Consider the following 26,313-nt stretch of genomic DNA (forward strand, 5'->3'; position numbering starts at 1 on the left):
AATGGATGACTACATGAATTAGTGGAGTGCTTTACATTTGAAACAGAAAAACATTACATTTTAAAGTTCACAGCATAAATGATTGGTTCATAAATAGCCTAGATAAGGCAAAAGTTCATTTGAAGATAAGGGAAGCCTACAGGTAAAGGCAACAGAGGAAGATTAACTCTCTCAGTTTTCAAGCACTTAAATTACACACAGCTCTTCTTAAACTCCCCACTGCAGCTGCAGGAGTTAAACTCACAGGAGCATTTGTCCACTCTGCTCCAGACTGGTCCGTCTCTCCGGGATTGGTGGGTGCTGCTTGTTTAAGCCAATAGGCTGAGAGCAACGCTAATGTCATCTCATTGTGACTGCCGAGAAGGAGCACTATTGCGTACTGTGCGTCGCTCAAGTGACTGAGATGTGGTGACAGCGGGTGAAGTCAGACCAGGCTCTCTCAGCGTTTCTCTCCAATGCAGGCAGTATCTGGAGTTTAAGCTTATCGCTTTGCACAGCTCTGGGTTCAGCTTTACGGCACAGTGGTGTACCCTCTCTGGACTTTTCATCTTATGCCAATGAGACGCAGCGTGAATCGCTTTTCTCACTTCAGGAATATTGGGTCTGGATACTCTGTTAACTGCGACTGAAAGCTTTGGGGTGAGTGGACCAAATCATTAAGTGTTCTTTAACAGTGGTTTTGGGACATACATTTAAGAAGTTGTTTTACTGTTTACGGTTGCACCAGTCTAATTGTCGGAATTTTGTGGTCACATTATTTTAAAATTTTATTAAAATGCTCTAAATGCAGTGCTATATAACACTGAGAAATTTCGACCTCAGTGTTGTGGTTTTATAATGGAATACAAATAGCACAAAATATAGTTAAAATTACCCAACTCTATCAGTTGAACTGACTCTATAGACTCTAAACAAGTAAATGGCTACTTATGTCAGCCCAAAAAGTCAAAGTAGCTTTAATTTTTCTAACCCTCCAACGCTGCTTTGCGCTTTTACGCAGCAACATCTCCAAAGAGACACTTTCCCCTGCGCGTGTAGCGAGAGTAACCTCATTTCTCTGACGCTGAAAAAACATGTTCGGCGGGTGGAATTCTGGAGTCCCCGGGGCCTCCAGATGTATGGACTCAGCTGTCGCCTGTCACTTTGGTGACAACTGGTCGGCTCTGCGTGACCGCTGCTTGTCCGCCACTGCTGGGCTCCATAGCTGTCAAGAGCGCTGTTGAGTGAGGGAGAATGTGTTCACACACCCCGGCCACATACAGTATGTGAAGCCACTCTGATTTTCTTCAGTTCTAACCATGATAGATAAAGTGAGACCCATCCATTCTGAGGAGTCATTCCATCAAAGATTTAAGTGAATACATCTGGCATTAGCCTATTAGAAATGAACTTTTTTAAAGAAGATTCTTGAGTCAGGTTTCCTCCTCCTGGTTGTATGACCTGCACTACTCTGCTTTGTTTCTTGATAAAATCTAACGAAAAAACAGTAGCGATACCTATATAGTGATTGGTTTTAAGACTGAGCATGAGCCTAAACGATTTATTAGGATGGACATTTTTGCAGTGCAGTCATCTCTTTAAATAAAAATAACCATGCAAGCAGTTTGAGTAAATTCATCACTCCTTATGGACCTCTCACAGAGCTAAACATGTCATAAAGGATTTCCTTTGGAGGACAACGACATCCTCAAGTTTCAAACATTTCCATTCTCAGCTGTGATAGAAAGTGCTAAACCTACAAGGCACAGGAGAGCAGTTACCGTTATATTTAACCACGGCTCTCTAAGATAATGTTTTGCTCTCATTGGAGCACAGTAAACATCACCATAAGCCATTAAGTCCCGTGCATGGGTGCTCTCTTGGGGGCTAATAGAATGACAGGCCCACTTGGCTCAGACCGATCGCCATAGAGCAGTCAGACTGGCCTGAAGTCATTATCGTCACAGCTGACAAAAACAGAGCGCTGCTGATCCCAGGACAGTTCAGCTTGAAGCCTGACAGCTAAGTGAGAGGACAGACCCAGGAGTTGCCATGTTGAAGTTATTTGAGGTATTGAAAAACAACACAAATGAAAATGGATTCAAATAAATGGAATTATAGGTGGAGCACTTTGACAGTACAAAGGAGGAATATTAACTGCAGGATCTGCACAATGTCAGCAATGCCACTTCAAAGTGTAAATTTTGCTGTAATTGCACCAGAAGGTATTTTGAAACATGGTCTCTTCCATCCATGATTACAGCACTTTTAACCATCTTGATGTTTTTATTTTCCTTGGGACAGTGGCCAGTGAAGGACGAGGGTAAAGAAAGAAATACTCTGAGTGAGTGTGAGTGTTGTGGAGAGAAATACAGGGAGGATAGAGCACAGAACCAAGGTGGTGGTGTCACCTAGTGGCTAGAATACAGGTTGACACCTTCACTGCCCAGGATCACAGAAACTCACCAGTAGTATTGTCTTTACAACCTGCAGTACTTCACATTTTCATCAAAATAAACTACAAAATATATTTTGAGTTTTTTTGTGAGGTAAGGACAGCACAAGCCTTATTACAGCTGTCATTGTAAGTACTGACAAATACAAAATGAGGGCACATTGTCCTACATCTGAGACCCATCATCTAATACAAAATATATTTTACTGTGAATGATAGTGGATGTATCAACATACTGTAAACCTGCTGAAATATAGGTCTCATACTTAGCTGCAGTCATTTAATGTGTAGCTGATCCAGCAGGCGAGGAGGCATGTGCTAGGGGAGATGTGAGCTTCTGCAGGTGAGAATTCTCTGTAAAAAGTCTGTTATTTATAGCCTAAATGATTTACAAGTGGTATTTTGGGAGTAGATCCACATGTCACATAGTGCTTGTTCACGTCTCATTTCCAAAGATTCGAAGTGAATAAAAGGTGCCATTAATAGAATCAAGAGACTTTAAAACCATTTTGTTCTCGATTTGTGTGTAAATGTAGGGAAATAAAATAGCTGGCCTTATCGTAAATGTTCTTGGACACAGCAGTGGAAAAAGTTATGATCAGTTTGGCCAATTTGATGTTTATGAGTGTTCGCTTAATAAATGTGGAATTTGTCGATTTTTTGCATAGAGACTGTGATTCAGGGCAGGGCAGCAGAAAGGCCTGTTTTTTAAATGAGCCCCTCATAAGGCATCTTTCAACTAGAGAAGCTAGCTATAACATTAGCACACTTGTGTACTATTGCATCAGTGCACAACAATAGTCGTTGCGGTGGAGACAAATCACAGACATGAGGCCAGTCTGAGACATAAACAACTGGGCAAGTCGCGGTGTGTGTGCATGTATGTGTGTTTGTCTGAGAGAAGCAGATGGACGGAGACAAAGTGGTCACCTATGTGTGTGTATGACTGTCTGTAGGTGTCGGAGAATGTGTGCATGTGTGGCAGACACCCAGCTGGGTGTGAAGGAGCAGAATGTAAGTCCCAGTGCCCGTGTGTATACATTTCCCACTGTTGATTTAAAAGCCCAGTACCAGTGAAATGTACACAGAGGCCTGTTTGTGCAGAGCTAGAATGAATCACCCTTGCGTCCGTGTAAAGCGCCTGCAAGCCAAACACTCTGGCAGCCTTTTATCCCCAGACGTGGTCCAGCTCACCGCAGCAGGGCTAAAAGCAGAGCGGGACAGGGCCGTGTGTTGTGAGGAGCTGTCAGAGGAGGCCAGTCTTTCATGGCTCTGGACGGGGAGATGTGGCATGGAGTCGGGTTGCCATAGACAAACTCCAGTGAGCAGAGCACATTGACTGTAAACTGTTTGTGATACATTGGCAGGAGGTTGGATGAAGTATGGCTTGTTTAAACGCCGGTGGTCCCTGAATCTGTGGTCACTGGGCCTGGCTGAATGGACGATGGCCTGGATGGTCAAATTTAGGGCACTGTTACACTGTGGTTTTAGAGATTGGGATAACCACTGTGGATGCAGCTGTCAGCGGGACAACTGTGCTTGCCATGCAGTATAGTTCCCACTCCTGTAACTTTCAAACAGCATCATGTATAAGATTCAGTGGGATCTGCCGGCGGCAGCAGTGGCACACATTGGATCCACATGCTAAGCATTATTCTAAAGTGATTAAAGGTAGCTAGTGATTTAGCGCTTCCAGGCACAACTCTGTTTATTAGGAGCTGCAGGATGATGTTAGAGGAAAACTGGTTTGGCTCTCACACTGGAGTTTAATGCCCCAGCAGATCTTTGGTAACCACACGGCATAATTGCGGGACTAACCATCAGACCACCACGATGATGAAAGTCATACCCGACACACATGTTTCATTATCACCGCCATGTATAGGCATGATGTTCAGCTCTGGATGAATACTGCATAATAACTACGGTGCAGTGCTACAAAACCGGTTATTATGGACATGTCTGTCTTTGATAAAGGGGAATAACAGATACCCAATGTCAGCAACTGTGGTGATGGAGTTTTTTGGAAAGATCATCTGACCCAACCTGACACAGACATGGCTGCCTGCAGGAGGCCATGTTTTCTCCTCTGTCCTCTGTAACTATAGGGATCCATCCAAGCAATCACAGCATCATGGGCTAGAAGCAAAAGAAAACATCATTAGAAAGCCCAGCACATATCCCCGGGACACAACAGGGGATTCAGTTAAAGCTTTCCGGACCCACGGCTGGAAATATGCAAAACACCAACCACCCACCCCCTCCTCTTCCTTTGGCTCTCGTTCTTCCTGCCCTGTTGGCATTGTCACAGGGGTGGAGTCAATGAACATGGATGATATGGAAAAGGTCAGCAGGGTTTAAAAATGAACTCTGCAGGGCAAGGTATTTCTGGACTGACAACAAAGCTATTTCCTGAGATTTTTCTGAAAGGTTACAGACAGTAGGGACAGTTGCTGGATGTCTGCCAGGATATTCTTCTCAAAACATTCACTCATTAAAACTTTAATCCTGTCGTATTTTACAATGCCATATTTTACAATGCCATATTTTACAATGCCATTAATCAGGTTGGGAAACAAATTTATGCACACAAGAGGTCGGCCGTATTCCCAAATCAAACAGAGCTTAATTATAATAACTCATTTAAAGTATCTCTAATACATATCATAAGAAGATTAGCTGGAACACAAAGCAATATATCAACACATTAGTCCTCTCCGGCTCTCTGGGGAAATATTGAAATTGCTGCTGCTTCTTTTCTTTGTTTTTCAATGGAGGAGTTTTTAATATATGCTAATTCAAAGATAATAATGATAAATAATACATAATAATAAATCTGAAATAAGCAGGGATTTGCAAATAAACATGCTTGTTGGACCTATAATTAATCCATTTACATTACAGACCAATATATAGGATTAAGTGTTCAAAAGTGAGGTTTCTTCTTCACTTCACAAAAAGTAAATTCATGCAAGAGAGGAAGTCCATCCAACATAATGATGCTGTTATTTCAGCATAGTCCGATTGCCCCAGACTCAGCTAATGCTAGCATTTAAAACAAGTAAGTGGAAAAACAACATGTATTTATATTTGTCTTTATTTTATTATGTTAACAAAGACAATTACAAAACATCTCATCATTTATGACTATAAATAAGCTGCTAAATAAGGAGGTGTTGTTTTCAACATGTGTTCTGTTTTAATAAATTGCCAAAAATCAGTGCCAGGATTTTTGAAGAATTGGATTCAATAAGCAGAATTGGAATCTGAATCAGACTCAGAATTTAAGCAAAACCCAGAACTAGCCCTTAACCTGTCATGTATTTAGCAGTAGTATTACATTTTCTATACATTTTTATTTATGAAACAAAGTATTCAATATCTATTTAGATTTTTTAATTTGATTTGCTTAAATCAAGTTAAGAACTATCCAATGTATTATTCTACCTCCACTTAGTGTGAGATTTACTGTGAGTTTTGACAGCTGTTATTTTATTAAGTTTATTAGTTTCAGTGATAGTCCAGTGATAGTTTACAACACTCACACTCACTATAATGGACTATTTATGTTTAGGATTTGCTACCTTGTAATTGCATATAATTCAACTCTTCACACAGAGGAGATGCGGTATTATCAGTGGGAAATAGTCGTCACAGTGAAGGGCGTTGTTGTGGGGTAACATACAGATGGGTCAATATTGATAAGGGCTAACTGAGGACATGTCTTGCAGAGCAGCAGCCTGAGGCTCACAATGGGCCCACTGAGCTGACACAGAGACAGTCCGTTTGGCCACAATAACCTGACGGCAGCTCCTAGTGAGAGGCCGGTTCAAAGAGCCGGGCTTTTGTTTGCTATGCTCGCACTGTCTTCCTGTTAGGGGCTGGGCTCCCAAAGAAAACAAAAGCAGTGGCTCACCAGATGTGTACATCTGTGCATGTGTGTCCTGTCTGCAGGAAAACACACACATTTGACCATCCAGGAGAGCATGTTTTATGTTCCTGAAAAGGCATAAAAACTTGCAGAGAAGGGACTTTTATGGAAAGGATTATTTTTTAAAGCACACACAGCGTGTAAACTCACATGTTACATGTTCCCTTATGCTGGCCCATGATGCTGACTGAAAATGGTTTGGTGTCATTAGTGTCTTAAGTATTAGCAGCTCCAAACACTGATGCTGACAGAAATAGCCGTATTACATGCAAGGTTTTTAAGAATAAGCTCTACACTGGAGGACTGGTATCTTTAATTTGGGGGGTGATAAGGTAGCCAGAAGCCTTTTTTCCACTGCACACATACATTACACCACACACACACGCACACATGCACACATGCACACATACACAGATCCCAGGCACTAATGACTCCATTCCTGGCCTGTATATCTGCGAAACTAAGTGAGGCCTCCTTAGGGCTTCAGTTTGGATCTCACCAGACATAAATACACACACATATACTACATAACATGCACACACAGCTCACACACATATTCTGTCTACCACAGGCAAGCTTCTGTACTCTGCTAGGGCCAGCGCCCAATGATGTGTATGTGTATGATGTGACTAATTCACATTATATACAGTTTCTTTGTCAATAGTATTATAAAAAGCAGTTATATTCATTCAGTCACGGCAGGCCATCAATTCAAGTTTGTTGTGCCACAGTAATCCTTGGCCTCCTGTTAACTTGCATAAAAATAACATAATTCCATTCTGTGAGGCATGCATAATTTAAATTTGGGCGTATGAGAACACAGGTGTTGAACTGTACTCAGTATCTGCAGATTCACTGAATTGAGGTATTGGTACCAGGATTGTTGTAGAAAAGTTAGATGAGTGCAATCCTAGTTTGGGGTAGCTGTTTAATAAAGCTCCAGTTTTATTATTATTACTTATAACAGACTTCTGTCTCATTTACAGCAATTACTCTTATCCTGTAGACTGAGAACTGAGAAGTGTGGGAAATAACATACAACAACATGGCGACAAGGCGAAAGTTAAATCAGGGAAGTTGCGATTACGTGGTCCGCGCCACAAACACTGCAATGCAACAAGTGCAAAAAGGTGACAAGACAAATGTTTCAGTCGTCAGGCCTATCTTACAAGTCTCTAAGCAGACACTTCTTTAATAGTGAAAGAAGTGAAATTATAATCAGGTATTACCATTTACATTATTAATCAAATTCTTTCACAAAACATACTACAATTCTGGTACCCCACCTAATCCCTTACAACTGCAAAACGATCATGTCACAATTCATCTACAGACAATATATCAACACAGAGAAAGGCAACTTAATGTGGAAAGCAGATGCACAGATAATCAGATATAAGTTTGCCTCCCAAGATGTAAGACCCCAAACACATATAACCTCAAATACATACATGCAAATACGTGCATACATAGATATCACAAACCAGTATCAATACATACTCAAAGTCAAACAAGACTAAATATCAAGTCGGACATCTCATAATGAAAGTAAGTCTAGCATTTCTTTTCTGTACATTTGAATGTGAGTCACATGAGGAGGTGAAAGGGTCAACAACATCAGAGCAACAGGGAGCCTCACATGGGAGATTGTTGGGCCTCTCCTCTGCTCTTTCTGCTGTTTTTACTACCACCTTAATGACTTAAATTGTGTCCAATTAAGCAGAGCTGGAAAGAAGCATCCCCGTTCTCAGTCGTCAGTGTTCCCTCTGTGCTGTGGCACTGGAGCATGTGTTTAATTAGAACACTCTAAGAAGACTGTAACAGAGTGTTTCTCCAGGAATGTTAATCATTAGTGGGATCCTGACTGAGCAGCTCTTAACTGTTTCAGAGTATTGTTGGATTCCATGGTTTGCCTTTTGAAGCCGCGCGGCTCAGGAAAATGCTTCCACGTGTGGGAATTGCCAACTTTCTCTATCTTTCAAATAAAAAAAATTGCATCCTCTCCTTCTACAGCGACTTGCTCGTGGCACTCACACCCTGATTGTTGCATGTTTTGTTACGGCGGTCTCATTCATGTGTCCGTTTGAGCCCAGGGCTGGATACACACAGGAAATGGTTTTCCTGCCATATGAAGGATATATGGTTGAACTTCGAGGAAAGTTGAGAATAGCCCAGATGTGTGAGGTGTGAGGTTGAAGTGGTGTGTGAGTTAGACTTTCTGAGAGTGTGAGGTCATAAGCAAAAAATTTTGTGAAGTCTTAAAAGGTCAAGTGTTGAACATTGGCGTGGTGCTGTTTTAACAGGAATGATCAAACCTTTTCACACAGCATAGACATTAAGGCATGGGGAAAATTTGAATGTTTAAATGAGGAAATAGAAAATGATGGTGCAAACAGAGACCTGTTGGTCGAACTCATTGGTTTAAGGTGTTAATAGGGCTGTCATTTTATGTCTATATTCTCCTCAGTTTGTCAGTGGAGACCACACATAACAGGCTTTGCCCTTTGCTGATCCAGTGCTTTTGTCAGTGCGAGTAGTGTAAGAGCAGCCCATTCATCCTCGGCCCGCTCTGTGTGTAGACAGCCACAGGCTTTTGTTGAGTTATAGTGTCCTCAAATAAAGGGGCTTCCTCCCTTTAATAGCCCCAGGAGCTCTGTCACTCCACTTCCCATTGTTCCCAATGAGGTCCAGCTTTTACAACTAGGTGAGAGGGTGTCAAATTGAGGGTGAAATATGAGTTGTCCCAATCGTACATCTCTTCGATGTTTGGCAAAGCAATTAGATAACAGTGTACTTTTGATAAAGTGAAGAAACAGCCAGTGTGCTGGCACCAGGCTTTGTCAAGTAGAGATGTGTTCTGTCATGTCTTACAGGTCTCTCCACGTAAACTGGACTTTTGTGTTGTATTACATCATACATGACACAACAGGGTTACAGCAAATTAAATAAAGCAGAAATAAATGGGTAGATTGGTAATATGTTCTTGAAATCAGGGCTATTCAAACACGACATCATATACTTAACAAGTATCATGTTGTTGATTTTGTACATTAGCATTACATACTGTAATTTAATAATTAAACACAGACAGCTTAGTTATGAACTTAGGATTTGGTGACCTTTTTGGTTGCTGATTGGTCAGAAAAATAGATTTTCTGTTAGAGTTGAAAACTTCAGAAGTAACTATATCTCGTTACCAATTCAGTCCAATAAACATTAAACCTTTCCTTTTTTTCATTTTGATTATTCCTATTCAGTGCTCTTGAGAAACATGTGATCTTTAGTAAAGTCAAGTGTCAAGTGAGTAGATATTTCTCTTAAATTTTACAAATGTCTCTTGTCGGAAACTAAGCTTAGATCTAAGCTCTGCCCTCAGCTGCCTTCAATGTGTCAGAGTGAAACAGTAAAAGGGGTTATGTGAGGGTTATAGGGCTAACAAGCGCACAGTCTGACCTGAGTTTGTCAGCGCCAATCTAGCTAAGTCAATATCAATGCGCTGACTGCTCCACCAGTTGACCTTTTCCTCCCTCTTTCAAAGCGTAAAAAGGATTGTTGTTACAGTAGTGATAGACTTTTATTGGCCTTTATAACTGAGGCTTTTGTTGGGCCTGTGTCCTGCTAATACTTGTTGGCAAGCCATTTAAACCTTGAGAATGCCTACTTTTTATAAGTTAGCTCACTCAACAGTGAGCGCTGTTCTCAACAATGGTCATCAGTGACGGTAAGTTAGAGACTGACCTTCCCTTTGCCGCCTTTGGTACCCCAATTTATGGCACTCAAATTTGTCTCATTTAAACAGGTTGCCTTAGACTTTAATTCATGATGTTTTACATGGTTGATGATATGCTTAATGTGAGATACAGCATTCAGCTTCGACTACAACCTTGGTTTTATGGGTCCCCTTCATCAAAGACGTGTTTGGACCAGAGAAGAATGCGACTTTATCGTCGGGCGTTGGTGCTGTTGATGATCATCTCTGTCCTGTCATTGTCAGGGCATGCTGGTCATGGACTACCTCGCCGCTAGCAGGGGGCGTTTTTTTTTTATAGCAGTGAGAAGGTGCAGACCAGGTGTGAGGTGCTGTTCAGGTCGTTGTGGCTATGACAGGGGAATGGGCTGTAAAGCCCAGGGGCCATAGATTTATGAGTCATCTGGTGCTCTCTAAGGTCAAAGGTCAGGGATGCATGACTTAATATTATTCAACTATCTGAGGCAAACCTTGAACTGTGCAGCCAGCTACTTCTAACTATAGAGATGTACCATCTCAGAACAATACTTGTTGTTATTCTCATACAGGTTCCCGTTTGAGGGACTAAAGATAATCCACACATGCCCTCACCTTAGTTCATTGACAAAAGCCGCTGATTATCCTTTGCAGTTTCCATGTAAGATGCCCCCCACATTTGAACTTCAAACATATTTGCAATTGCTTCTTTGAACTTTTAAACCTGTTACTCAACTTTCTTTGACTTGACTTTGAAATGAGAAGAAACTTTTTAAGGGCAACCCTTCAAATGTGGTAAAACGTTGCAGTGAGTGAACAGATGATTTTCATTTTTACATTTTAGGGAAATCTGGCACAACTGTTAAGTCATACTGGTGTTGCTGAATAGGCACTGCAACTTTTGTCTAGATTAGTTTACCATCTTAGCTTTGCATTTCATGAATGCCCCCCTCCCCCTTAAAAGAAAAGACATGATGCTGTGTTGTCCCTCCCCTCAAAGAATTGCTAATAGAGCAGGGTGAAAAGTCTTTTTGACCAGCACAAAGGAGTGAGGTTTTCTCTGAAAGGGTGCCTCTCCTCCCTGCCCTTGGCTGCTACAATGGCTTTGCCCTCAAACCCACACACAACTACTGTACATTCACCATTGTAGACGTCCAAATATTAGTCTGTATGCCCCAAAATAGCAATCATCAATTTATTCAGTCATCAAGTTTTTCTTTGGATAAAATTTTACTTACGTTCTTTTCACTAAAAAGAATATAATCCTGTCTAACATGCATTTTAAAAATTTAACAGTGACAGTGAAATGAGCATTCACCACCCATGCTGCAATATTTCAGCATATAATTATGTGAATGTGAGGGAGCTAGCAGAGGATGGGAAAAGTGCCTCTTTGTCAGATGCTGTCAGTCATGCACAGGTGAGAGGCCATGTTTTTGCCCTTTTTTGGCAGAAATTTTGATTAAACAAAGCACGCTTTCTATAAGATATTCTGACCATTTAGAATGTAGACAATGGTGTTCATCTGTACAACAGATCAGCCAGCATCTGATCTGATTGAAGGAGTCTTAAATGATCAAATAATTGGCAGAATTGTGCATGTAAATCAAATATTCTTTAGCTTGTTCATTTTTAAATGCTATGTGAAGATACATTTCTCAATCAATTTCACTGCCTCTGCTATGTAATAGTATTGGCCTTTGTGAACCCCATTATATCAGAAAAAACCCATGGTGTAATTGCTTCACGTATGTGTTCAAGTTCACAGAATTACGCCTTGACATCATCTGCACAAAATTAAACAGTTTCTAAAATGTTAATAAAGAAGGACATTCTAGCTGTTTAATAGATTCCTTGCTTCCTAGTAAAATGTTCTACTGCTTTATTTTACAGTCTAAAAGCATGTTAACCCTCTACAGCAAAACCCTGTGTTGAAAAGGATGAACATTTTAATTCTCTTATACTCACAGTTATGTCCACTATAAAACATGTCCTTTTGGGAGAAAGTAACACTTTGACTTTGCAACCAAACAACTGCAAAAGGATGCAAAAGGTGCAACTGTCCAGAGTTTGACCTGAGCTGCTCACTTTTGTTTTCTGAGGCAACAGGAAGAAAACCACGTTCTGACATTCCTGCAGAGGTGAAGGATAGGCAGAGGTCAACTGTGTTTTTCCCAGGGAGTTTCAATGGATGGGAGGAAATGTATGTTTGGGTTTTATTGAACAGTTCTGTAATTTTAGTTCCTGTCCTACCAGTACATGATACAGGCGAACAGAAAGCTTGGGTAATAGCTATGTGTCAATCTCTTGATCTTTTTTGTAAGGTTTGTTTCAGTAGAAGTAGAATATTCTGGTAATTCATGCTTGGGATATGAAGCTGCACACAACTGAAGTAGGGCTTTAATTAAAAATACCCAATACAAGTTTCTAGAGCACAAGTTGACATATTCAAATTGGTCTTGTCAGAAAAAGTAGTCCAAAACACAAAAATTACTAAACTCATTCATTATCAAAATTGTTGTAGATTTATTTTCTGTCAATCATCTAATCATGGATAATGAACTAATCGTTTCAACTCTGAACTAAATATCACATAGTCTCTGTAGCATTTTGGTGACTCACTGACTCCTCATATATACTAAAATTGTTTGTTCAAATTTACATTTTTTACAGATTCCCATAATATGGCTACACTATCAACAAAGTTGAGCTGAACAATGTTGGACATGTTTAACCCTCACTCAGACAATGTTAAGCTGATAATAACATGATTCATGTTAAAAGCCTTCAAGTTGGCTTCATTTAGATTTGCTGACATCATGCTCAGCTGGAGGGAAGGGTTATATGAGGCTGAGCCAGGATGATGTAGATGGTAGGAAGCAATTTTTTTGTAGCGGTATAAATAAAGCATCTTTTGTTCACTCGGTCCAACAATCACTCTATAATCATAAAGCTGTAGTTAGCAAACAGCTCTCTTTAACTTAGTGACATTTTAGCGCGCAAGAGAAGAGAGACAAACCACCAGATAAACCAAAACCTGACTGTAATGTTCACCACTTTCCCCACATCTTTGAGCTGTTGATAGGGATGGAGAAAGAAGAATGTCATGTGAAAGCTCTTGTGGAGATGGGGCGGTCAGTGTGGTAAAACGAGCTCTGCTATCACTGATGTGCTACTTAAAAGCGCAGTTCCTGTGAGCTGGAGCTCTACCGGTGGTTCTCATTTGGAAGCATATGTTTGAAGTACAAGGGGAGGGTCATTGAGGGAGAGACGCCTCGCTCTTCCATACCCTGCCGTGACTGGCTGCTCTGAGGTTAAGGGGCTGGCCTGAGGTTAGGAGGATTGGGTTTGGAGAGGGAGGAGGAGAGGAGGAGTGGTGGGTGAGAGAGACAAGGGTGGGATAACCATCTGGTTGAGCTCCTCCATGCAAATGCACACACCCCTCTCAAACACTCTATCTCACGCACTCAGACAGACATCACCCTGACTTTTTACAGTCTTAGCTTTGATATGGGCTGTTACTGTGCTGACAGCTCTGATAGAGAAGGCTGACTGCTGAGGATCTTGCATAGATATGGGGCCCATAGGCTGGAGGAGAATCTAAGACTGGATATAGTGTTGATAAGATCATTTTCCCCACTCGCCTCAGGAGAGTTGACCTACGCTGAGGTAAGACTGGCAGGGAACTGACTGAAGATATAATCTCTTTTTTTTCATAGGAATGTGCTTTGTTTTTAGTGAGGCTGAAATAATAAAAAAAACTACTTAAACAAGTGGAGATGTTAAAGTATTGCACCATAACTCATCCTGAACTGTTCTCTGGTACTAGATGAAATAAGCTTCTTTGACTATGATGCAGATTTATAAAAAGAAAAGACATGCACAGGAAATCTCTTGGATAATTTAGTTTAATGGGATGACAAGACATACAGCACATCGCGTGTATAGATGGAGCTCTGTGCAACTTCTGATCTTTGCTAAAGTCAAAATCTGCCCCTTGGAAGAACTTTATTTTCAATTGAGGTGGTGTGAAGAGTGCCAATGTTCAGAGAGTTCATTTTAGTTCCTAGGATGTAAATGTGTTGATGTCCGCTGTGTGACAGGAGCACGTGTGTGTTGAGTCTTAATTCAGTCTGGCCAGTACATGCAGGTGGTCTCCATAGTGTAGATCTCTGTGGGGATGTCACTCCCATCCATTTGGTCTTGGAAAAACACTCCCCCGGCCATGAAAGGAGGCCTCAATAAGCTGAACAAACTCCAGCCATGTAGCACCTCAACACTGCATAAGGCGAGCTCCTCTCTGGGTCTCTTATCAGCCGCATTCAGCTCTTCCACCGTGGCATTTCCAAGCTGATTGGATTTGAATCTCCTGCAGACAGATATGCCATTAATGAACATCCTAGTGTTGTATTTAAGTTCTGGATTTTATAATGCTCAGTTGGTTTATTAGATCACTCAATTACAAGTTTAACCTTAAATGCTGATTTGCTTAGGTATTCATGTGAGGCTGCTGGTTCATAAAAGGATCTAACTGTCTAACCAATCTGATCTGACCTGCAGTTTGACAAAGTTAGCTGACTTTTGTTTTTTCACAAGGGATACAACATATTAAGTGCCAACAGTTGACAGGCTATGATTTGAAGATATTTGTGTATATATAGGCATTGCAGGGAACAATAATATGCTGCATATTTTTTGACATATCTTTCCTGTCATAAAAACAGATTTGTCTGAGCTCAAGCTCAGCATGTAAGCAGGGACTATGAACAGAAAATCTTGTTTTTCTCTTCAAGAGGAGCCTACCCTGCACTGCAGAGCTCGCAGGAGCCAAGTTAAACATGTTGGGCCGGTCCAAACTGACAGAGAGCACTGTGTTGGGTTGTGTGCATGTCCATCATCCACTTCCTAGAGGAATATAGACATTGATTCAGACCAGAAGTTGCTTATTTTCCCTGTGCACTCTCTCAAGAGTTGTTAATCCAATGCTCCAGTGTCTGGATTTTGGAGGACTCATGTGATGTTGAATACTCTTTAAAAATGTCACTGATGGATATATTTATTGGTCAGTCACAGTATGCTGTCCTGCGAGAGGTTTGTATTCCATAATGTGATAAATAACAGTACACAGTAGCTAACACAGGATGCAGAGTCTCTGCAGTGCTTTCTTAAGGATGAACAGAAATCTGTGGTTATTTTGTTCCTCGATGAATCAAGTTTTCACCTATTTGTTCAGTGAGCTCCTGTTATATAGAGCTGTTTGGAATATAAGCTTTCTGTGAAACAAGGCTATCGGATTCATTGTGCACTTTCTTTCTAGAACACAGGCCTCTTCATTCATTTTGAGTATCTTGTGGGATGTTTTCAAATCTTCATTCACTGAAAACTGTTCAAAGCAAGCATGTGTCCCAGCTTCCCTCTTTCATCTGCCTTGACTTACATTTCATCTCTTTTGTGGAACAAGACACATTAACATTTTCACACATGTCAGGTCAACCCATTTTAGCCTTAGTCTGATCGCACCCCCACTACCCTCAGGCCCTCTTTGGGCAGATCAGTCAGATATGCAGGCCCATAGCTCCCAAAGCCATGTTAACAAATACCTTTACAAAAGAGTGAGGGGCTGTTAAACATTCAGGACTGCAGGGGTCTGGCTAGTGTGGGAGGAGGGCAGGGCAGCGGGAGTGGAACAGTGAGAAGGGGGAGAGTAAAAACTAATCTCACAAACCATAGGTTCCTTGTTAGGAGAAAGTCTTTAAAGGCCAGCATAAGTGATGAGTCAGTGACTTGGCAAGTTAGTTTAAGCATAACTAAGTTAGTTGGCTCAGTGCTTCTGTCATTCAAAAAGTTAAGGAAGCGTTTTAGGCAAGGTCAGAGGAAATTAACTGCATGACATCTAAAGGAAAAATTAGCATGCAAGCAGATGTGGTTGTATGAGAAAGGGGCTTTGCCTAACATCAAGCAATGTACATCCTTTATTCCTCTTTGCGGGCCTGGCTTAGGTTCAAGCCTGACATTCCTGTGAGTCAGGTTTGGCTGTGTGATACATCCTCACGAAGACTTGGCTAACACGTGAAAGCACACATCTTTCTAACAAATGTAGCGCATGAGTGAGTCTGCACCCGATAAAATGTCAGACGGTGAAGTCGGAGTCTCTCGACTCCTGACTGAACCTGCCTATAGTTAGCTATCTCCCACGTGAAACCTAAGCTGCTCTCAAACAAGGCCACATTTTTGCAGGTTATTTTGGTCTCATTTGCAAGTCAATAGATGCTAATAGAACAAGAGTGTCTTATTTTTTGCCCCCCTCTCTCTCTTCTGAAGAGAGGTTATCTGGGTTTGAGGGCTTTAACTGTCATTTATAAGGTAATGCACATCTTCAGGTGAAAAAAAGACTTAAACAGGCTCTTGATAGAACAAGCCTTCAGTGGATTCCTTCACAAAGCTGCCATTGTTCAGGATATCAGGCATTTTAATGGGACGTGTCGTAAGCCAATTTGCCTGACATGACACTTTAAGGTGCAGTGCAGGCCCAAATTCCAAAAAGTGCATGAATCCACTGCCACAACTATCCATCATGCTTAACTCTGATAGTCTGTAGTTTGACTGGGCGGGCAAGTGGAGGGATAGCCCAGTTGTTGGCAGTGGCAAGACCATAGGGGCTGACTTGTCCTTGAGGAAGATGAGTTGATGTGAATGGCCAGTAGCCGACTGGCCTGGCATGCCTTGTGTGCAGTAGTTAATCATCCATGGGAGGGTCTGGTGTGCCACGATCTCAGAAAGAGTCGTCACTAAATGAGAAACAGGCACATGAGCATACAGCTGACTCTGACAGGGTGTTAATGTTGTTATATGTGTGGACCAGCTTAGCCAAGAGTAGCGTGTGTCTAGATGTCTGCACTCCTGTGTCAGTGTTGGCTTCAGCAGAAATGTGTGCATTCCCTCTTCATTTATGCATAGGGACTGCACACTCCCAGGGACAGCAAGGCATATAAATCATTCCAGGAGAGAGCGCAGATTTTCAGGCTCCCTTTACTGTCACGCCGGTGTTCAAAGGCTGCACTCAAGTGTGTCTGGTTTTCTCAGCTGTCTCTCCGCGGCCCTCGGTGCCCTTGCCAGCCATAGGGGGTTGAGGCTTGGGGGGAGCTGTTTTAAGGGCCAGGCTGCTGGACACTGGCTGGGCTCCCATTTGATCTCAGCTAGAGCCCTTGGCCTGTGAGAAATGACCACAACTGGACACACATTCATCATCTTCATTCATTCATTCATGTGTGCTTGGTCTTGCAAAGCTTAGCAGCTCAGGAAATAAAGTGGGCTTATCAAGTTGATTAATAAGCCTAAACAATTAAAGATTTTGAAGGGATTTGCTTCATGAACACAAAGTGTTCTTTGTCACAAGGAACAAAAAAACAAAACAGTCTCACCAATTTCGCAAAATTCCTAAATCGCAAATTTTCAATGCTAATATATCGCTTAAACTGAAACTATGCGACTTCGAAAAGAAATAACACTTTATTCCTCTTAGAAATTCAAAATCTAATTCATACGCGATTCCTCAGTTCGATGAATTAAAGAACTTTGCCACTACACTTCGTCTGGTATAACCAGTAGCATTGTGGCTAATGTTCGCAAATTTAACTTCAATATTGCTATTTAACAAACATTACTGAATCAGCTGGCTGACTTGATGATTCTTCTGTTCTTGTGCTACCACTGAACTATGTTCAGAATCTACCATTAACTTAAATTTGTGGCCAGATTGGCTGCTGCTTCGCAAAATGTACACACAGTTTGTTTGCTTTACAAAGTTACGGTAAACAATTAAGATTACATTAATCATTCATGTTTTTTGTATTTCATGCAGCTATCCACTGTTTTATTTTGTTTCCATCTTTAACAACTGAAGTAGTCATATCTGCAAATGTGTGGCTGTGTAGGAAAGCATAAGGCCACCACACACATAGCTCAACACTGTGCCAGTCTTTGACCTCCTTGCTCTATTTGTCTTCTTCTATCCAACGAAGTTTCAGTTCAGCTATCCAACTACTTCATCTGTTTGGCATTGTTCTTTCCATCTGAAAGATGAAAGCATGATCAGACACTCACTGTGGCAGGTTGGAAAACAAACATGTCCAAAGAAAAAGGGGAGATGAAGTGAGAGACCAGGTTTGTGGACATTCCCCATATGTTGGCCCTGTCTTAAGGCCAGGCCTGTGTTTATACAGACCTCAGGCTCAACTGATCAAGCCAGCATCATCTCTTGGGACATAGCATGACGTAGCACCTCCACAGGCTGACTGATGACACGTTCAGACCTAAACTCCACAGATAAGGCTGATACCTAAAGATTTAACAGCCAGTGTCTGGTGTTGTTCTTGCTTTTATGTTGATTGCAAACTGAATTACAGTGTAGGAAAGGAATGTGAGGTCTGTGGAACATTGCCAGACTGGAGATACATATAAGCAACTCTGAATTCACTTTGTATTTATGAATAGCTAACTTCTTGCTATTGTTACAATAATGAGATTGGACGTCACCTCGTAAAGCTTTGGGAATTTCCTAATGGTTCCTGTATCCTCAAAAGCCACATGACGAGGGCACATGTTTAACTGCTACCACAATAGCAGTGAAAGGGTATAGTTCACTTTATGAGTGTCTTTATGAAGTAGACTCATCACCAGAAGTGAACCAAGAAAAGCTTAAGCAGATACCATAATGACCTTTTGAGGGGGGCTGCAGGCCTCATGAAAGAGACAGTGATGGTGTGATTCAACTGGTGGTTAACATTCAGTGGAAGGGCACTGACATTAGAACTGGATTAGATGGAGTGAGTATAGCATTATGTGGGGATTGGTTGATGTAATGGCTTGTTAACCAACCTTTTCGTCTTCTTGTCTACTTCAACTCCCTCCTCTTTATATCCTCGCCCAAATTCATCTTTCTTTCCTCCCCCCTATCCTTCCATTTTTTTGCTTTGTCTGTCTAGTAAAAACAGTCTGATGAGCCTGGCGAGTGCAGCAGTGTCGGCAGCTGGTTTCCAGGGTGGGGCACGCCAGCGAGACTTGATGATGGAGCAGAAAGTCAGTAAGCTGACCTCTGGCTTCCAACGCAGCTCCACCTCCGATGATGACTCAGGCTGTGCGCTGGAGGAGTATGCCTGGGTACCACCTGGCCTCAGGCCTGAACAGGTGAGCAAAATATACTTACAATGGCCTATTCTTACTGCTACTGTTCATGAAATTCATGAAGGCTTTTTGAACTTAGCTTAAACAAGCCTGCTTAGTTTGGAATTTGCCTACAAAAAACATTTTCTCTTTAATTGTGTTACCTCTTTCATTGGTTCACAAATCACTATTTCCCCAAATCACCACAGTGAATAATGGTGTATCCTCCTGACAGAGAATAAAAAAAGCTCTGACCTGATTTTAACTCCCTTCTAGCCCATTTGCCTGGCCCAGATAAATGCTATTCAGCACATTACCAAATAACATACCAACTAGAGTCTTTGGATAATGGCACATAGGGGCAGACATCGTATTTCATAAAACTTTAGCTTGGTCCCTTTGTTTGAGGCAGACTTGTCAGGCTCTACCAGGGAGCCACTTAGAGGCAGGATGTGTGTACTTTTATTTACAAACTGCGGTATGGCAAAGTCTGCTTGTGATTATCAGAGATCTGTTAAGAGGAGCACTTGGTGGGTCGAGCCTTCTGCTCCTGGCAGGATCAGGAATCAAGGGGCCGTCTTTTAACAAGCCTTCTCCGCCACAAACACAGGCAGGGCGGTTAGTTGTGTCCGCAGGGCAGCCAGTGTGATGTGGCCAGTTATCCCAAATCTGCTGCATTTTTCCTCTTTTCTCTTCATTTTTTTCTCTTTTCTTGTTGTGTCTCTCTCCTCCTCTCAATATCTCTCTATTCCGCACCCCTTGTTAAACAACACACATGGAAGCAATGAGGGGGAGATGGGCACGAAGAGATGGGTTCGCAGCAACATAGAACCTTAAAGAGCCTATTGTTTTGGAAATGCATAGGTCAACTGTAATGCCTTTACTGCAGCCATTGCCCTGAATAGGCCCTGTAATATGGGTCATCATTACAGTGAATAAACACATAGGGCCTGGGTTATAGCTGACTGTTCCCCAGCCCCTAGGGAGCTGGATGAGGGGTAATAGCATCATGAAAATGTGCATAATTTATGGTGGGGGTAAAAGTTGGGTTGATTGTCAGGGTAAATTGCTGTTACCCCCCCTCTAGACGACCAAAGCTGCAGGAAGCCCAACCAACACACAAGACAAGCACATCCCACCTCTTTATCTGGCTGGCTGTAATAGCCCCTCCCTCATAAAGTTTAGTTTTCAGTGGTCAGCCTCAAGGGTCAAAGTGCCACTGTGACAGGCTGCTTTGTCCTGTCCCTATAGAGACAAGCATATACAACCTTTAAACAGATTTGACCTGTTGACCTGTTTAGTAAAGATTTATGAATAAAACGATTCCTCCAGAGCCATCATCAAAGAGAGTCAATGCCATGTGTTGTCATTTTTAAATAAAGCTGATTTTGGGGTTAGGAAAACCTCAAGCCAACACTTTGATTCCACAGAGTCAGTCTTCCATACATTTAACACAGAGCTGTCCCAGAATGTGTCTCATCACACATAAATGTGTTGGATCTCTGGTTCCTTGGAAAATAATGTGTTATAAATATGGGCAGTTCTGTCAAAGATCATAACAATAATATATTGCTGCAATTCAGTGGATGAGAATTTGGGTTAAAAGCTCAACTTCTTGGGGAACCAAAAAAACAGCTATATGTTCAGATTGATAACCACACACTCTTGAAATAATATATAATTTGGAATGGGTTTCATTTGTCTTGTTTGGGGATTCACTGAACCTTCCAGTTCAACAAAATGTTTTTCAGCAGTCACCAAAACCTAGTACTTGAGGCTCTCTAAATTGGCTTTGTATCAGACGGTGTTCCTATACCTAATCTCTGTACTCCATGGCATGATTTCTCCAGGTGCAGTTATATTTCTCCTGTCTGCCTGAGGATAAAATCCCTTATGTGAACAGTCCAGGAGAGAAGTTTAGAATCAAGCAGCTCCTCTACCAGCTTCCACCGCATGATAATGAGGTGAGAATATTTTGTGTGCATGTGCGTAAATGCAAGTATCCTAAAATTTCATCCCAGCAGGTACTCTCTTTGCAAAAAAGAATCCACTCTCTGTTTTGTTTGCGTAGACATATCTGTTGCTGCCCACTAAACCCACAGTGTTAAGAGCCTCACCATCTCCATGCCATCCCACTAATGTGAGCCCTTGGCATTCACGTTGACATCACACTAGGGGATTTTGTGTTCCACAATTTTGTAGACATGTATTGTGGGCACAATGTGACTTTTGGCTTGATGATTTTATGATGTTTGCTGGTTACCCCCACCAGCAGGATTCCTGTCATAGCAGTGGTTTTTACGAGGACTGCTCAGCGGGAGAGAGGGATGCTGGTTGAAAGAGGCTTTATGTGATGCCACCACCGCAGTGGCACCACAGTTCGACTTGGCTGTCTCTCTTCCTTTGTTGCCTGTCCTCTTGATTTCACTCTAAACACAGGCCCTGTTTGTGTAAACGTCTGCTTTCCCTCTTGTTAAGGCTTTGGGAAACATCAAAAAGGCCTGCTGTAAAAATGATGTTCTCAATCAGGGACTGTGGGTGGAGATATGTAGGGGGTGTAGGAAGGGCAAGCTGGGGTCAAGTGTTGCCTTTGTTCAGCAAGCTCTGGTATGCACTCTGCCCTCTCTCATACTTAGCAAAGTTTATAACCTTTTATTAGTGGCGTCAACAGTCTTGAAATCGGATCTTTTAAGGTGTATAATATTAAAAGGTCTCTTGAACTACACTTCAGAAAATTCATCATTCATTCACCTTATAAAGAAGAAATCCCATCCCTCAATGTAAAAGTATGTGATTGTGAAACCTCTTACCTATAACTTATCGCTTTCCTTCCCAGGTGCGTTACTGCCAGTCCCTCAGTGAGGAGGAAAAGAAGGAGCTACTTATGTTCAGTGTCCAGAGGAAGAAGGAAGCACTGGGGAGGGGCATAGTGAAACTTTTGCCCCGCAATCTTCTGAACAGCATTTGTGAGCATGTATGTTCCACGTGCATGAATTATTTACAACTGTAAATATAGAGAGAAGACTGGGAGCGTGGTTGTGCTATGAAGTTGTTTTAAAGTTCAGCCCAAATTCTTTCAAAATCCTAAAGCCTTTTTTAACTGTAGTATTAAAAAAAAGATTTGCTGCTTGTCCTCTGTCATCTCCTCCATGGGTATTTGGCTAATCTGGATCCAGTTTTAGCTAAAACCCAGAGGGAAAGTTGAAATAAAGATCCCAGTGTCAGCCATGCTATTTAAGAGATAGCTAAACACAAGCTGTATTTGTAGCCATGCAGACTAAAAAGTCTTCTCTGCTGAGTGGTTTGGAGCGGCACATGACAGTGTTTCACTTCATATTTACAGTGAACGTTGAGCATCGAGAGGGTTCCCAGAAACTTTGTCAAAACACTGATGAAGCTCTGCACTAGACATTCAAGCTTTCTTTTGTTTCCCCCCAAAGTCACACTGTCGATTTGTCATGTTCTATGATCATATATGATATGAAGATAGGTCAGGAAAGAAAAACAAATTGGTGACTCTGGGACTGCAGCTTGGACAACATGATGGGCTGGCACACACAGATTGGGCAACATAGTTACCACATCATTAACACAGCAAATGGACATGGAAGCCCCATGATGTTTCTGTGCTGGGCTTTGTGTTACATTTGAAGCTAATTTGGGCTAATTATGTCCGTACAGTTATGTGATATTTAATTACTTATACACTATTCAGATTGTCCTATCACAGAATATTTTGGAAGTACATTTAAAGTGCAATTTCAGAGTCATTACAGGATGTTATAATCAATGTGATCATGTCTGCATATTGCAGTGTGGTGAAAACATCAACGGCGGGGAAATGGCAGTGTTCACCTCAAGGGCTAGCCCTGGGCTGTGCTGGCACCCCGCATGCTTTGCCTGCTCCACATGTAGTGAACTGCTGGTGGATCTGATCTACTTCTACCATGATGGAAAGATCCACTGTGGAAGGCACCATGCTGAGCTGCTCAAACCACGCTGCTCAGCCTGCGATGAGGTAAAACCACAAGACTTAAATACTGATAGAAAACACAGATTCTGTGAATAAAAAACACAGATTCTGAAGTTTATGGCCTTTCAGGGATAGCAATAACATTTATGTTATAACTCCGCTGTCTTGAATAAATCAAACATGAATATATAGATTGATGACAGGAAGGCAAAAGAAGAATTTTTCTCTCATTCAGTGTACGTCTATGTCTACAGATTATCTTTGCTGATGAGTGCACAGAGGCAGAGGGGCGCCATTGGCATATGAAGCACTTCTCCTGTTTTGAATGTGAGACAATTCTGGGAGGCCAGCGCTATATAATGAAGGACGGCAGACCATACTGTTGTGGCTGCTTTGAGTCTCTCTATGCAGAGTACTGTGAGGCATGTGGAGAACATATTGGTAAGATGATGATTTTCTAGAGTTAAAACAAAACAACTGCCATTATTATCTAGCCTTCTGAGTAGCATTGCTAACCATCTCAACATTTCCCCAGGTGTGGATCATGCTCAGATGACCTATGATGGGCTCCACTGGCACGCCACTGAGAGCTGCTTTAGCTGTGCCCAGTGTAAGAGCTCTCTACTTGGCTGCCCCTTCCTGCCACACCAGGGTCGGATTTACTGCTCTAAGGCCTGCAGTCTTGGGGAAGATGTGCATGCCTCTGACTCCTCTGACTCGGCTTTCCAGTCAGCACGCTCACGTGAATCCCGCCGCAGTGTGCGCATGGGCAAGAGCAGTCGCTCAGCTGACCAATGCCGACAGTCGCTTCTCTTCTCACCCTCTGTCAACTATAAGTTCCCTGTCTTCAGTGGAAACGCTGACGACACCCTGACAAACAAGCTTGCCCACATGAACTTATCTGATGAGAATTTCTGGAGGGGGCGTGGTGAGGAGGCAGAGGCACCTGAGGACCAGGAGGAGGAGTGGGCTGAGCACGAAGACTACATGACACAGCTGCTCTTAAAGTTTGGGGAACATGGGGTCTTCCAGCAAGCCAATGACTCCAGACCCACAGATTTCTGGATCGCCGAAAAGGATCCCAAGTCGAGGCCGGACTCCTCAAAAACTGGCAGTGGTGGGGGAGGAGCAAGGGGGAGCCTGGCCAGTAAGAAGTACCAAGCTGACATGTACTGGGCCCAGTCACAGGATGGGCTAGGGGACTCAGCCTACGGTAGCCACCCAGGCCCTGCGAGCAGCAGAAAAATTCAGGAGTTGGAGCTGGATCATGGTGCTGGAGCTGGCTTCCAGGGAGAGGAGCCACAATGGTATAATGACTCTTTGGAGTGTATCACAGACGAGTTCAAGAAGACCGATCATAGTGTCAGAGACTCTATGGACTCCCTGGCACTCTCCAATATTACTGGTGAGTAGACATGACATGATACACCAAATCATAGATAATAAACTTTTCTGTTATGGCAACACTTCCCTCCATGTGCAAATATTTTACAATTTGTCTATTTTTCTTTTCTAGGGGCCTCAGTAGATGGTGATAGTAAAGATAGACCTTTGGTATATTCCCTGCAAGGCTTCCATGAACAGGAGACAGAAGACTGTGAGAAAACCAGTAATATGGGAACCCTTAACTCCTCTATGTTACATAGAAGTGCAAATTCCCTGAAGAGCCTTGTATCTGAGCCGGAAGAGGAGGCGGAGGGAAATGTTCCAAAGGAAGAGGAGATACCTCTGCCAGACGACAGACCCAAACCTCATGTCCCTGCCCTCAGGAGGACACGTTCGCAGTCTAGGCCACAGCAAGTCAAATTCTCTGACGATGTGGTGGACAATGGCCATTATTGTGATCTCCCAGTGCGTCAGCCGCCTATGAGTGAACGGACCCGTCGAAGAGTGTACCACTTTGAGGAGCAGGGCCAGGAACTTCATTCTGGACGCCAACATCACCACCACAGGAGGCATCGCAGTCGCAAGTCTCGCTCTGATAATGCTCTTAACCTTCTGCCCAAGGAGAGGGCCCAAATGTGCTACAAAGTGGACCGTAGAGGAAATGCCCTCGGCCCCAAGAGCCACCAAGCCTTCCACGGCCACCCCAATCCTACTGCCATGACAGACTACAGGCTACAGGAACCAGCCATGGGGAGATTCTTGGGGCTGTATGGAGATGATGATGACTGGTGCTCCACGTGCTCTTCTTCCTCTTCTGATTCTGAGGAAGAAGGCTTTTTCCTGGGTCAGCCCATCCCTCAGCCCAGGCCCCATAGACACTACTACACTGATGACTTGCCCAGCCCCGTGGCAGGCATGTCCTCTCCTCCTTATGGCCAACGGACTAAGTCCAAAAAGAAGAGAGGGCACAAAGGGAAAAACTGTATAATTTCATAGACTTTCATTACTCTCTTATCCTCAGCTTTGGGTCACCCTCTGCCACTCATATCCACTGTTTAAAAGGCAATAACAGTCTGCTTGCTATTAAATGCTTCACAGCACTCAATTTACCAAGGTGTTTGTGTAAGACACAAGTCCTCTGAATCTTGAAGGTATACACATCGCATCACAAATGCCAGTAAAGTGACAAAGTATTTTAGAGTAATACATATTTATAAATCACCATCTAAACTGTGTTTATTTAACAGTGAAGATATTGATGTATATAGTGTAGAATTAAAAAAAAACCAAAATGGCTATTTTTATACACTTGAGCTCATGACATGCTTTGTACCACAATGGCATTGGCATAGAACTATTGGCAGTTGGTAATGAGCCATTCTTCCATAAGGGTGTCCGAAATGTAATGACAAATTGACTCTGACCCAAGCTTTTAAAATTGGTTTTTCTCTCTCTCTCACACACACACACACACACACACGCGCGCACGCACGCGCGAACGCACGCACACGCACACAGAGTGTGTATTAAAAGGCCTGGTTGAGTGGTGTATTTATGGGTCACTGTATTGTAAGCAACTCATTGTAATCTGTATAAATGTACAAACTGGAATATAAGGCTAAGATAAGTAAGATGATAATTGTAATAAAAATATCTATATATCATGATTTGTGTTGTTTTTTCCTATACAAAAGTAGTTCATG

The 26,313-nt window shown here is 42.3% G+C and overlaps 2 protein-coding genes across 4 annotated transcripts in view; one reads left to right on the plus strand and one right to left on the minus strand.

The window, feature by feature from the left end:
• Positions 1-416: 416 nt before the first annotated feature.
• prickle1a (prickle homolog 1a) lies at positions 417-26,274 on the plus strand. The gene is made up of 8 exons (XM_046036601.1): positions 417-639; positions 19,074-19,275; positions 21,102-21,215; positions 22,088-22,225; positions 23,066-23,269; positions 23,479-23,665; positions 23,760-24,629; positions 24,741-26,274. The coding sequence occupies exons 2-8, from the start codon at positions 19,087-19,089 to the stop codon at positions 25,604-25,606; spliced, it is 2,568 nt and encodes an 855-aa protein (XP_045892557.1). The 5' UTR covers positions 417-639; positions 19,074-19,086; the 3' UTR covers positions 25,607-26,274.
• The window catches only part of LOC123961323 (periphilin-1-like), a 36,904-nt gene continuing 24,570 nt past the window's right edge, over positions 13,980-26,313 (minus strand). Inside the window, exons 11-12 of one of the 3 annotated variants that reach the window (XR_006822711.1) lie at positions 14,893-14,994; positions 13,980-14,458 (exon numbers count right to left, since the gene is read on the minus strand). The gene's annotated coding sequence lies outside the window, so the exon portion shown is untranslated. Of the gene's footprint in view, positions 14,459-14,892; positions 14,995-17,968; positions 18,162-26,313 lie in introns of those variants that run through there. The other 2 variants (XM_046036603.1, XM_046036605.1) reach the window with 2 other exon arrangements.

This window comes from Micropterus dolomieu, linkage group LG22, assembly GCF_021292245.1.
Source record: "Micropterus dolomieu isolate WLL.071019.BEF.003 ecotype Adirondacks linkage group LG22, ASM2129224v1, whole genome shotgun sequence".
Classification (NCBI taxonomy): Eukaryota; Metazoa; Chordata; class Actinopteri; order Centrarchiformes; family Centrarchidae; genus Micropterus; species Micropterus dolomieu.

Coding starts and splice junctions, on each gene's coding strand:
- prickle1a (XM_046036601.1), top strand. CDS start 19,087: ATGAGCCTGGCGAGTGCAGCAGTGTCGGCAGCTGGTTTCCAGGGTGGG. Junction 19,276..21,101: donor CTGGCCTCAGGCCTGAACAG/GTGAGCAAAATA, acceptor TGATTTCTCCAG/GTGCAGTTATATTTCTCCTG. Junction 21,216..22,087: donor TTCCACCGCATGATAATGAG/GTGAGAATATTT, acceptor TTTCCTTCCCAG/GTGCGTTACTGCCAGTCCCT.